The 12691-nt window shown below is 44.2% G+C and overlaps 1 protein-coding gene across 4 annotated transcripts; it reads right to left on the bottom strand.

Annotated features, from left to right (window-relative positions):
* Positions 1-1014: 1014 nt before the first annotated feature.
* csnk1e (casein kinase 1, epsilon) lies at positions 1015-11401 on the bottom strand. Of its 4 annotated transcripts, none has more exons than XM_006807311.3 (11): positions 11113-11401; positions 9735-9832; positions 9532-9642; positions 8267-8415; positions 7071-7299; positions 6717-6887; positions 6455-6603; positions 6178-6376; positions 5943-6088; positions 4817-4871; positions 1015-2587 (listed from the first exon to the last, which is right to left on the bottom strand). In XM_006807311.3, exons 2-10 carry the CDS (start codon positions 9808-9810, stop codon positions 4839-4841), a joined length of 1263 nt encoding a protein of 420 aa, XP_006807374.1. In that variant the 5' UTR covers positions 9811-9832; positions 11113-11401; the 3' UTR covers positions 1015-2587; positions 4817-4838. The 4 variants fall into 4 exon arrangements, with proteins under 4 accessions (XP_006807374.1, XP_035770995.1, XP_006807372.1 ...); XM_035915102.2 differs by having other exon boundaries at positions 1016-2584; positions 4806-4871; XM_006807309.3 differs by having other exon boundaries at positions 1016-2587; positions 4806-4871.
* Between the last annotated feature and the right edge of the window lie 1290 nt (positions 11402-12691).

Raw genomic sequence — 12691 nt, forward strand, 5'->3', positions numbered from 1 at the left:
CAGCCAATCACCTACCTTTTAATTAACCGGAAAGGGGCGTGGTCTGCCTACTTAACACTGAGCTTGCGCGGTTCTATTCTTGGTCCAGAGATCAGCAGCAGTGAGAGTGTGGGTGCTGCACAAACAAAGGTGCTCCCGCAAATTCAGTGAATGATTCATTATTCGTTTACAACTTCCTGTCCAAACTGTGTAGTCGATGTGTGGGAAACGGAAACTGCATAACGCCTTTATTTTACTTTTTCAGACCTTTGTAGGCTTTTCATGGCAGAAAAAGCACACGTCTAATTAGCTGCATTAGTAATGGCTAGTGAGCTACCATTTAAGTGCAACAGTTAGCAGTTATTAAAAAACACTTTCATCGCAGTACCATTAATATAATCTAAAAAAAAAGTTCAATAAATAAACAAATACTCTCAAAATGGCACCCTACAGGTTATTATTTCCACATTTGACACCCCGTCATAGAGCTTCATTATCAAGGCCTGGGAATTTGGGAATTTTAACAACATTCATTTGGTAACACAGAAGGTCTGGCTGAAGTCCTCAAGTTTATTTTGACTGCCAACATTACTTTTCATCTACAGTAATTCCTGTCTTCTTTATTACGAAATGAGTGCAAAAGCTAAGAATTAGACCTGGAAGTAGAGCAAAAAGAAGGGGCCAGTAAGTGTTGATGTGGGGCTAGCATGCTTAATTTTCACGCAAGCTTGACATTTAGACGGAGCTACACAAACATGGAAATACATGACAGACTGGGGAGACAAAGGATGAAACACAGAGAGAAGAGCATGGAAACAAGGGAGACACAACTGAGAGGAGGAAGACTTCCACAGGAGACACTTAATGCAGATGGATCAACTGAAGGGCCAGATGGATCTCTCAGGTTCTTTGCTATATTCTTTCCTATTTCTTAAAAAGATGGCATTTAAATATTGTACACCACACACAGGTTTTCTGGAATCACTTTATTCGTGCAGAAATACTATTTTATGCCTATCAAACTGACCTTTGGCATGTTTTGGGTATTCTTCCAAGTTCAAATTCCAGTTTCAAATTGGTTCAAGTCTTGTGCCTAATTTATACTTAAATGATCCACGTATCAGCATCAAGTAGCTTAAAAACAGATAACACTTCTCTGGTCAGATAAAGGAACTACTGGAAGTAAATTTTAAAGACATCTTTAGACTTCTGTACAGCATTTGTATTCTGAGATCAGTTATGAATATGAATATTTAAGCATGTTTCCATCAAGAGAAAGATATCATTAGAAGTTTGTATAAGGTGTGTATATTTTTTTTATTGAATCAGAAAATATACACAAATATCATATTAATAAAGTTGAAGCATGGTAAAGAAATGTACAGGACATCAGTCATCATCCTCTAATCAGAGACCTCCATCCATCCTGACAGGCCTGGGTCAAAATACCGATGAGTACATTTTATATTATAACAAGAACCTTTCTGTCATTGCCTGCCACAGTGCAAACCAAAACAAACGCGTGGCAGACTCTAAAGGTTTCCGGTAAAGTTTCACTTTCTATCCCAGGTGTGCCAGGACGTACTCTTCTCTCCAGCTCCGTCTTTAAACAATCTGTCACATTCTGGCAAAAGTATGTACACATTTTACATGTCATATAAAATGGGACAAAAGCAAAAGTAAAGAAAAATACAAATGTAACACCAGACTTGCTCACCACCAAGATCTTACAACTTTCTCGAGTCTCTTCATGCCTGGAGTTGCAAGCTGGACTAAGGCTTCATCATATCATACAATCCACGTTATATCCCGATCTCTGCTCGTGGCAGTCTTTTTGCGCTTTTCACATTCAGTAATGTTTTCAGTCTTCCTTAGGTAAGACTGTAACAAATGTGCTGAAAAATAGGAACTCCTAACAGGTTTTACAGCCTCCCTCTTCCCCTCCACTAGCTTTCCTTTCTTCTGGCTCTCTTAAGCAAAGCTGAAGGCAAAACGAACGATTAGGACAATAACACAGACAGACACGTTTACTGACGAAAAGCAGCCTCACTCCCATTTATCCCCTTCCTCTGTTCCTCCCGGTGGTCCACGTTAAAGCAATCGCCTGGCTCGCCTCTCGTAGGCCTGGATACACTTTTGTTTTGCATTTGTCTCCATGTTTCCTTTTTTTTTTTTTTTTTTTTAAGATATCTATTAATAATAAAGAATACCACAAGCAGCAGATGTAGCTCGCAAACATTAGCAGATCGATAGTTGTTGATTTTATCACAGGTGTAAACCAGAAAATAACTGACTTAGTCCATTTTGTGCACTTTGATGGTTTATTTTATGCGAGTTGAGTTGAGCCTCTGAATTGACCAAGTCGACGCCCGTCCGGCAACACTCTCTGAAAAGCAGTATCAAACGGTTCCAGCCTAGAGTTCGTCTGTCCCACTGGTTTTCCATCATCTCAGCAAGCTTTAACACTGGGCATGCTCACACCGCATACTGACAGACACACGGACGATCGATCCCCCTTTAAGGGCCTGTAATGCTTTCTCCTCCTGCAGTCACTCATGTTTTCATTCATCCATTTGAAAAGTAAGGGGTATTTGATACCCTGCAGCTGCTGAACCGCAAGAGAAAAAAAGAAGGACAAAACAGGAAAATGTTAGTCTTTAAAAGATGAAGATTTTCAGCTGATCACTCTGTGCTGCTTCTGTTTTGTAGCCTTAGTCAAATTGTAGTCCACCCGTTTATATGCCTGCTAAGTGCTGCTGTACTGCGCTACTGTTACCATAAATACTACTTAAATTCTGTTTAGAGTAAATATATTAAGTCTGCTTTTGCAGCATTGTCATTTTAAAAGAAATTTAATGACAAATGTCTTATGTTACCCTTTCCTGCATTTATAAAGTCAACTGGGATGTCATAGAGCAGTGCCATAAAACAAGTCATCAAATTTATTTGTGTCATTTGTGTGCATTTTTCCCCCTGAGCAGTTTTACTACTTCCCTCACACCCTGCTGCACCCATACACTGTATATAAAAGATGGATCTGGTTTACAGGACTGAAAACTGAAGTTAGTTAAAAAAAACAGCTGCAATCTTTTTAATTGACCAGAAGGTGGCCGACTCCATCCATCCGCCCATTTATGCTCGCCGTTCACCCCGTAGCACGGTGCTATGTGACGAATCTGTGACGAAACTGATGTCACATCCTCTGTGCTGATTCTAGTTGGTCATGCGTCTGTCAATTTTTAACTTGGAGTGCACAGCTGTGTCTGTTTTTACTGCTATTTTAATGCCAAATCGGTACAGAAGCTCATTGACAGATTCCACAGGGGTAGAAAACAACAGACTGTGCAATGTCATTGGCTGTATCCCAATTCAGGATCTGCAGCCTTAAAGGCCGCATTTTAAGGCCGATTACGTCACCGCGACGCGACGAAGGCTATCCCAATTCGAAGGCTGCTCGAAATGCGGCCCTCAAATGCGTCCTTAATTTCCCTGAATTTTAAGGACGTGGCGGTGTAGACTTCGTGGCCCAACATATCCCAGAATGCATAGCGCGGCGGTGGGTGTGGATAATATTGCCGGAAAAAAACAGCGGATGAGGGGCGCCCGAAGAGTAAACTTTAAGTAAGTACTGAATATTATGCCACTTATCTATGCGCAAATGTTTAATAATGAAGAACATGAAAACATTACTGTTGGCCACATGTCGGCAAAGTCATGTGACATTAGTGACGTTTGTACTAACTTGGTTTTAAAGCCTTTACTTTAAAATATACGCCGTTCAGTAGCTGACCTTAATCTTACAGAGAATGATCAAAGCTCATGTAGAAACAAACAAACAAATGAACAAAAGATTTTCTCCTTCATTTCTGTCAAACAAAGCTGTATGAAACGTTTCCAGCTGTTAGTATCATGGTTGCTAGGCAACCTGGGCAGCGCAACGGAGGCTAGACCGTCCCATTTCACAAGCCTCGCACTTCGGGCCTTATCGGTCTTTAAGTACGCGGCCCTTGAGGACCGTTGAGGCTGCGTACTTTAAGGCTGCAGACCCTGAATTGGGATACAGCCTTTGACTCCAGGTTTGACTTCTTGTCTTCCTATATCAGCGCTGATGTTTTGTTGATAGTGTCTTAGTGGTGACACCGATTGCTCGGGAGAATACTGCAGCACCTGCCTGTATCTTAATGAAGACCAGAAAACCAGGGTACGTTTTACAGTGTGGCTGCGCTATTTTGACAAGTTGGTACCGTGTGAGCGTGTAGGGTGACTCGTGACAATCTATTTTCAAACTACACTATCCCTGTGATGGGGATGGGAGCTTGTGGTTGCACCCTTCTTTTTATATACAGTTTATGGTTTTGTCCCTTGGCCTCGTCTAACACACACCAGCAGAGGAGGTGCACGCATAAACATACATCGTGAAACAGAGGAGAGGAGAGCGGCAAAACAACGGCCGCAATTTATTGGACAAAGACAATTTTCATAGCTCTGTGGATCACAGCGAATTTTAATCAGTACTGGTTTCCAGCTTAATTCAGCTTTACAGTTAAACAGTGTAGTAGTAAAAAGTACATAAATTGTGTCCTTATTCAACACATCCAACACATGGATTAAATCACAAAGCCAGTTGTTGTGTTGTGGCTGGATCTTTTTTTCTTCTGCTGTTCATCTTAAAGTTGTCTAATGTCTGCTGTACTCTAGTGCTGAATCACTGGGTCTATATTATACACAACATGCAACAATTACAGCTCAAGAGCAAGGATTTTATTTTAGTTTTTTTAAATAAAAGAAACGCTGTCTGTGTGAGTATGTGTCAGACATGTCCTCACCTGCCACTGACCTGCAGGCCAGGGAGAAGGAACTCACTTTGCCAGATGTTCAAATGGCACACTGACCTGAGTAAGGAGAGAAAACGAGATGATTAAAACAAGGCAAAAGCTAAAAAATAAAGAAAAGAGCCTTTCTACGCATAAACTACGCGAGCCGTCTTCAAGTTTAATTTAAGCAGACGGCCTTCATAGAGTTTGGATCATTTTATTCACTGCAGCAAACAAAGGACAGACACTGAAAAAAACCTGACGTGCCTACTTATTACCTGTCAAGATCATAGGATAGTCTGGACAATTAAGTTCCTTGTTTTATATACAAGTACATTATAAAATATTCAGTCAGTGAACAATGTAAAGTCATATTTTATCCATTTGAATTTCATGTTTGGTTCATGTAAGAATCTTTAAAGAGCTCAGAGTGGTCATTCAGGTTGTCTGCTGTCACTGCTACAGGATGTAGGCACTGAAGGAAGGCCTTGGAGAATTAGTCTGCCTTCATATCATATTTGACTTTAAGCTCCACAGTAACAAAAACTCTTCATGTTTTGGTGGTAATTATAAGTAGATTAATGATGACTATTTTCCTGCTTCCAGTATTTCAGATATGCATCACTAGTTAGAGCAGAGTGCCAATATAATGAGAAAATGCAGTAATCTAAGTTAGTGCAAACTCTTCTCGTCCACTTTCTCCACAAAAAAGAAGAAATAAGGAAAAAAATTGTTTCAAAAGAGCAAAGAGTGACATCTGCTGCAGATTATTTGTGGTCAAGCTTCATAAAGTTCCCTGTAGTTCCTGTGTGCTACACATGCTTGCATAACATGTAAGGTTCTCTGTCTTAGTTTACTGTATTAAGTTATATTTATATAGCACCAAATCACAACAACAGCCAGCTCAAAGCACTTTAGATGACGAGGTATAAACCCTACAATAATACAGAGAAAACCCCAACAATCAGACCGCCCCTTATGAGAAAGCACTTTGGCGACAGTGGGAATGAAAAACTCCCTTTTAACAGGAAGAAAAATCCAGCAGAACCAGGCTCGAGGAGGGGCGGCCATCTGCTGCGTGTGAGGTGATGTCTGAATATCCATCACCAGTCCTGAGTGTATAGAACGACACAGTGCTAATCTTCCTACCTGTGATGTGGTGATGCGTGATTGGTCGAGGCGTGCAGTGAGATCGGAGGAGGAGACATTAGCCGGGGCCCCGCGATGAAGCCTCATGGCCACCTTCCTCTCTCGCTCAGCTCGCTCTGCTCTCCCAGCCTGAGGAGAGCGATTACCTGTGTGAGCACACAGAAACACACACTTAAAATGAAAACCTGAACTCTGCTGCTGCCCTCCAACACCCAGAAGAAAGCAACACCCGAACCTGACTGCTGGACCCCACGCGTAGCTGGGTTAGGAGGAGCAGCGTCTGCCTCGTTCCTCACTCTGTTGGCCGCAGAAGGGTTTGGACCCGGCGGCAAAGCTCGACCTCCCGCTCCTCTTTGGCCTCCTCCTGGTCTTTCCTCTCCATCTTTCCCCTCTCTCCTCTCCCTTTCGCCATCGTCTGTTGTCCTGCTGGCCCCCTGAGACACAAAGGAATAGCATAGATGAGAAAGTCTGCTAGAAAAGGGATCAATCGTCCGAGTCCCAGCGACACGCACAAACTTCAGCATGTTCCAGTCAAAGACATAGTCGTAGGAGAAGCCTTGTCGGTGGAAAAGGTTCCTGAAGAGCTGCCTTAGATAAGAGTAGTCCGGCTTGTCATCAAACCGTAGGGAGCGACACAGGTTCAGATACGTGGAGAACTCAGCTGGGAAACATAGGAGACAGAAGATTTAGAGCAAAGTCAGATGAACAGCCTGACAGAAAAACTGCAAAAACCTCTTTACTGCACTCAAGAACACCACTCCAACAGCTACTCACATGGGTAACCTTTGCACAGCACCTCAATAGGGGTGGACATTTTCTTCTCACTGATACGTTCATACTTCTGCCGCTTGGTGGCAGCCTTGAGTCCTTGCCATGGCAGAGAGCCCAGGTTGAAGTACATGAGAACATAGCCCAGAGACTCCAGATCATCACGTCTCGACTGCTCTGTGGAGAAAAAGACGGAGCAAAGGGACGAAAAGAGAGAAGAGAATGAAACAGCAGGAAATGGAGGGAAAGAAAGGAAAAAGCTACAGCTCTGAGAATCATGTCACAATTAATAAAAAGGAATCAGAAAAATCACATTGGGGTCCGCAGAACACACACAACAAGACAGATACGCTGCCTTACCGATGCCCAGATGGGTGTTAATGGAGGCGTAGCGGGCGGTGCCGGTTAGGTTTTTATTCTCACGGTAAGGGATGTGCTGGTGAGTCCGGGCGTCACGGTATTTCTTGGCCAGGCCAAAGTCGATGATGTAGACCAGGTTTCCCTTCTTCCCGAGCCCCATCAGGAAGTTATCGGGCTTCACGTCTCTGTGGATAAAGTTCTTGGAGTGGATGTACTCGATTCTGCTGATCTGAAGACAGACAAAGGGGCTCACTAGTTATCTTATATGCTGAGGCACAGTTAGCAAAAATTTCCTTTCATGAAGGTAAACAGCAGTTTTTCAGGTTTAGCCCACAGACTGTATGTAAAAGATGGACGTATGCATGTTAATGAGAAAAGGGAACCATGCAGATTATGCAAAAATATTGTAGCAGTTTGGATTATCTTGTCTTTATTGCCTTTTAGGAGTCATCTACAGTATCTTAAATGTAAGTGTCCTTGAATGCAACAAAAAGAGAGGCGCTGTACCTTTACTGCACAAAAACATAAAGCAGCCACTGTTTAAAAGTACGAGACAAAGGCCTCGTGTGCACAAGCATCGAGCAGTTATTCCTTCTCACACAGTTAGTTGCATCGACTGCCAGGGCCACGACTCTGCAGCTCTCTATGTACTCAGTGTTACAGAGAGTTTGATCTGGAGCTGAAAGTCTGTTTTAAAGTCTCATTGGCTGATGAAATAATAGTCGAGTCATTGGTTTTGATCAATAACCCTGCCAGCGTTTCTGCAGATATACAGAGGTCGTTTTACAGGGGTAGAGAAAGTTATTATTAGAGGAGAGGAGAAAGACTCTTAACTAACGCTGAGCCTCGGGCCAGAAAACAAGCTTCATCTGTTTAGATGGGAATTCTTCTCGGGTTTTAAATGATTTGTTTATTCTGAGCCTTAACATGGCAACAACTTCTGATAACATTTTCTGTAACTTTCTAATGTGCCGTGTGCAAGCAAAGGTGACATTTGTGAGAGAAAAGTGATATATTTCTCAGACGAGTCTCAGTCTTGAGGAAGTGTTTTAAAAATGGTATGAAATTCTGACAAAGTGCACAGAAGCTCTTATTTGAGCTCTTAACGTGATTAGTTACTGCAGATGATAGGGTGCAAGGTGGAAAAAAAGAAGCCCTGATGAGCTGTTAGGCTTTTTGTGGCCAGTCGGTCTCACCATCTGGTCTGCCAGCAGCAGGACTGTCTTCAGGCTGAACTTGCGGGAGCAGAAGTTGAACAGGTCCTCCAGACTGGGACCCAGCAGCTCCATCACCATGACGTTGTAGTCGCCTTCCGCTCCACACCACTTGATAGACGGGATTCCCACTGTGGTGTGAGAAGGAGCAGAAATGTTAGGAAACTGAATCATTTGGAGTAACAGAAGATTTAGGTTAAAATTCATCACCTAAATTTAGCTTTCTTTCAGATGACACGAAAGATTCTCACTCATATATGAACCTCTGCACATAAATAAAGCTTCATGTTCCATCCATCCATCCATCTTCATCCGCTTTATCCGAGGCCGGGTCGCGGGGGCAGCAGCCTAAGCAGAGAGGCCCAGACCTCCCTCTCCCCAGCCACCTCCTCCAGCTTATCCGGGGGAACACCAAGGCGCTCCCAGGCCAGCCGAGAGATATAATCTCTCCAGCGTGTCCTGGGTCTGCCCCGGGGCCTCCTCCCGGTGGGACATGCCTGGAACACCTCACCCAGGAGGCGCCCAGGGGGCATCCTTGTCAGATGCCCGAACCACCTCAGCTGGCTCCTTTCGATGTGGAGGAGCAGCGGCTCTACTCTGAGCCCCTCCCGGATGGCCGAACTTCTCACTCACCCTATCTCTAAGGGAGAGGCCAGCCACCCTTCGGAGGAAGCTCATTTCCGCCGCTTGTATCCGTGATCTCGTTCTTTCGGTCACTACCCACAGCTCGTGGCCATAGGTGAGGGTAGGGACGTAGATCGACCGGTAAATTGAGAGCTTCGCTTTTACACTCAGCTCCCTCTTCACCACGACGGACCGGTGCAGCGTCCGCATCACTGCAGCCGCAGCACCAATCCGTCTGTCGATCTCCCTTCTCCCATCACTCGCGAACAAGACCCCGAGATACTTGAACTCCTCCACTCACTCCACCTCACTAAAGCTTCATGTTATTTATCTTATGTCCGTCACTGTGTTATCACCAGCTCAGTGCAGCAGGATGATCATTACTCCCAGTGACCATAAAGACACTCAAATGCTCATTAATTGCATTTCAGTCAAAGATAGCTTGGGTTTCAATGCCTTTGTGTGCCCTGAAATGTCTTTCAAATTCACCATAATCTCTTTGCAATCATTGTTGATAGCTCTCAGCAGCCCTAAATACTCCTTAGTGACCCTAAAACTATTTACTACATCTCAGCAGACCGGTAGTAAAGCTGTCAAAGAGACCCTGAAATATTTCTCTGTACCTCCACCCTGCATCATTTTGTAGAATTTGCTCTCGATGTGGAGCTGTGGATGTTTGGTCTTCACACATTCCAGTTTAATGGCTACTTCCTCTCCTGTAGCAATGTTTGACCCTGATGAGAGAAACAGAGGTTAGATCAGAAGAACTTAAGTCTACAAACCCACAAAATTGATGGCAATTGGCACTACTTGCTTAGATACTCACCGAGATAAATATCTCCAAAGGATCCACTCCCTATCTTCCTCCCAAGGCGGTACTTGTTCCCCACCCTCAACTCCATGGCTCCTGAGCTCTTCAACTTGCTGGAACGGTTCGACAGAATCACACAGACACACACACACGCACAAAGCTGTCATCAGTCACCGGTGATCAATAGAGTGAAAGGACACTGGTGAAAAGACTGCAGACTTTAGAGTACAAGCGGTTAGGCCTTAGGCTGCTGTATCAGTGAAGGGAAACAGAACTGTAAGCCTGAGCAAAGTACAATGACGTAGTGCAGCCCGAGTTGAATCTCTGGAGCCAGGAGGGAAACTGTGGCACACATGTGGCCAAAGCGTCAATAAGACACGACCTAATGAAACACCCCTGCTCCTGACGTGTGCCGAGGATGGTTGACAGTAAATTCCGGGCAACAATGTAGGCCAATAAAGTATTTATAAACTGCATGGAGCAAAAAAAAGGTGAGAGTGAAGAAGAACAGAGCCTGTAGTTGTGTAACATGATTTATTAAGAACTGCAGGGGGGGGAATCTTACACACACACACACACACTCTCTCTCTCTTCCCAAAGCACTTTAAAGGAGTCTTGTGTACAAGTGATTTGCATAAACTTGCAATTTCTCACCGGGGTCCCCTCACAAAATTTGAATGAGTCATGTTTTCCTCATCCTGGCGCTAACTGTGTGCATAAGGACATAAAAGTGTGAGGTGATGGAGGGGGCTTTTCGACAAAGGTTACGCTTTTACAAGCCAGCCTGACATCGCATTAATCGCTGACTAAGTCCCCCCCCCCCCCTTTCCGTCTTGACTGCATTGTAGACGAACCTCCACATACACACCGTGCACTGCTGCACACCGCCAAACCCTTTCCAGCAGGTTTCTCAAGCTCGTTTTCTCTCTCAGCCTTCCAGGAGCTGCTGCTGCTGCTGTGCTGCCAGCGTTACAAAACAGGGACCCACTATTGCAGCAAGAGACTGCAAAAACAGGCGAGACGTGGTATTTTCACCCAGCGTGCAGTTGCCCCAGATATCACAAAGCAAATGAGGAAGGCCGTGCATGCACAAAAACCCCAAAAACCCCACAAACCCAAACAAACAAATAAATAAACAACAACATACCGTTCATGTCTGGATGGCCATCAGATATGGTAATAATTCCCCATAACCGCACCCTCCACACAGGACCTCTGATCGAGCGCACCCCCTCGCCCACCCCAACACGACTATCTGGACTCTGTTTGGCTAACCCAAGCCCTCCCCCCCCTCCACGTCCCTCTCGCTCTCTCTCACACACACAGACATCTTCACCAGCCAACATACACCCACCCCCCGAACACCATCACCACCATCCCTGCACCTTCTCACCGGCTTCGTAGTCGTCCGTCGTCTCACTCAGGACCCTGGACAGCGACGTACCGATGCGGCTTCGGACGGCTCATAGCCTCGGAGATGCGTGACCCGAACCCGAAGTGTCGACCAAAAAAATTACCAGCTAATCCGAGACGGAGGTGGAGATGCGACTAGAGGAAGCACCGTAGAGTCACGTTTATTTAATGGAAAAAAAACCCTGAAACTAGACACCGAGGTCCTCCTCTTCCTCTCTCCTTTGGCTGCTCCTTTCCGTCTCCCCCTCACACCCAGCCCTCCCTCACTCTACACCATTGACAATATCAATGATGTCATGCACAGGCTTGCAGAGATGCCCGGATTGTCTTAAAGCAGCAGGGCTGCTGAGAGCTGCTGCTTGCAGGCATGAATGAAGCGCCTTGATGCCACCAGCTGCACTCTGATCTCCCCTCGCTCCCAGCAGACTCTAAAATTAAAATAAATAGAGAAGTATAACATGATCACCGCCCTGCGTCTGCTGGAGTAAGCTATGTGCCTATGTATGGAGGACCGAAGCTGCCAGGATTAAAAAATAAATAAATAAAACATTAAAATATTAATACTTAATAATAAAATATAAGTTCCGTTGCTTCTATTATTCAGTTTTCTATTAATTATCCTATTTATTTATTTATTTGTGTTCCCATTAAATGTTTTTGCATATTAAGTGCACTCTCATTCGCTCTGTGATCCCCCAATTTTACCTGCCCAATTAAAAAGTAAATAATTAATGATTGAAAGTCAGATGTGTACTTTATTAGGTACACCTGTCAGTTAGCACAAATAACTAATTATGACAGCAGGTCAATGCATTTAGTCATGAAGACGTGCTGAATTTTAAACTGAGGATTAGGATGGAGGTTAAAGTGACTTTGGTGCAAGATGGTCAGAGCGTTTCAGAAACTGCTGATCTCTAGGGTTTACAGAGCATGGTCTGAAAAAAAGAAAATATCCAGTGAGCAGCAGTTCTCTAGATGACAATGTTGTGTTGATGTCAGGGTAGAATGGCTAGACTTTGAGCTCAAAGGTAGGCAGAAAGATTTCAAATAACCATATCTATGCATGCATCTCTGAATGTGCAATACACATACACACACAAAAGACCACGCCAGGTACCACTCCTGTCAGTTAGGAACAGGAAGACTAGGGTATCGATCAGAGCTGGACAACTAAAGACTGGAAAACAGCTGGTGTTGTGAGTCTCAATTTCTGCTTCAACATTCAGACATGAGAGTCAGAATTGAGTGTAAACAACATGAAAGAATCAACCCGTTTTGGCTTGTATCAGTGGATCACACTGGTGTGGTGTCCATCTACAGTGTACCCATCTTCTGATGGCTACTTGCAGCAGGATAACGCAACACATCAGATCACCTTTAACCGATTTTGTGAAAAATTAGAGTTCACTGTACTCCACTCACCAGATTTCAATCCAACGGAGCATCTTTGGGAGGTGACGGGAAATCATGGATATGCAGCTGACAAATCTTCAGCAGCTGTGCTATCATGAGAATATGGACCAAAATCTGTGGAATGCTTCCAGCACCTTGTTGAATTT

This window comes from Neolamprologus brichardi, chromosome 8, assembly GCF_056152115.1.
Source record: "Neolamprologus brichardi isolate AB-2024 chromosome 8, ASM5615211v1, whole genome shotgun sequence".
Classification (NCBI taxonomy): Eukaryota; Metazoa; Chordata; class Actinopteri; order Cichliformes; family Cichlidae; genus Neolamprologus; species Neolamprologus brichardi.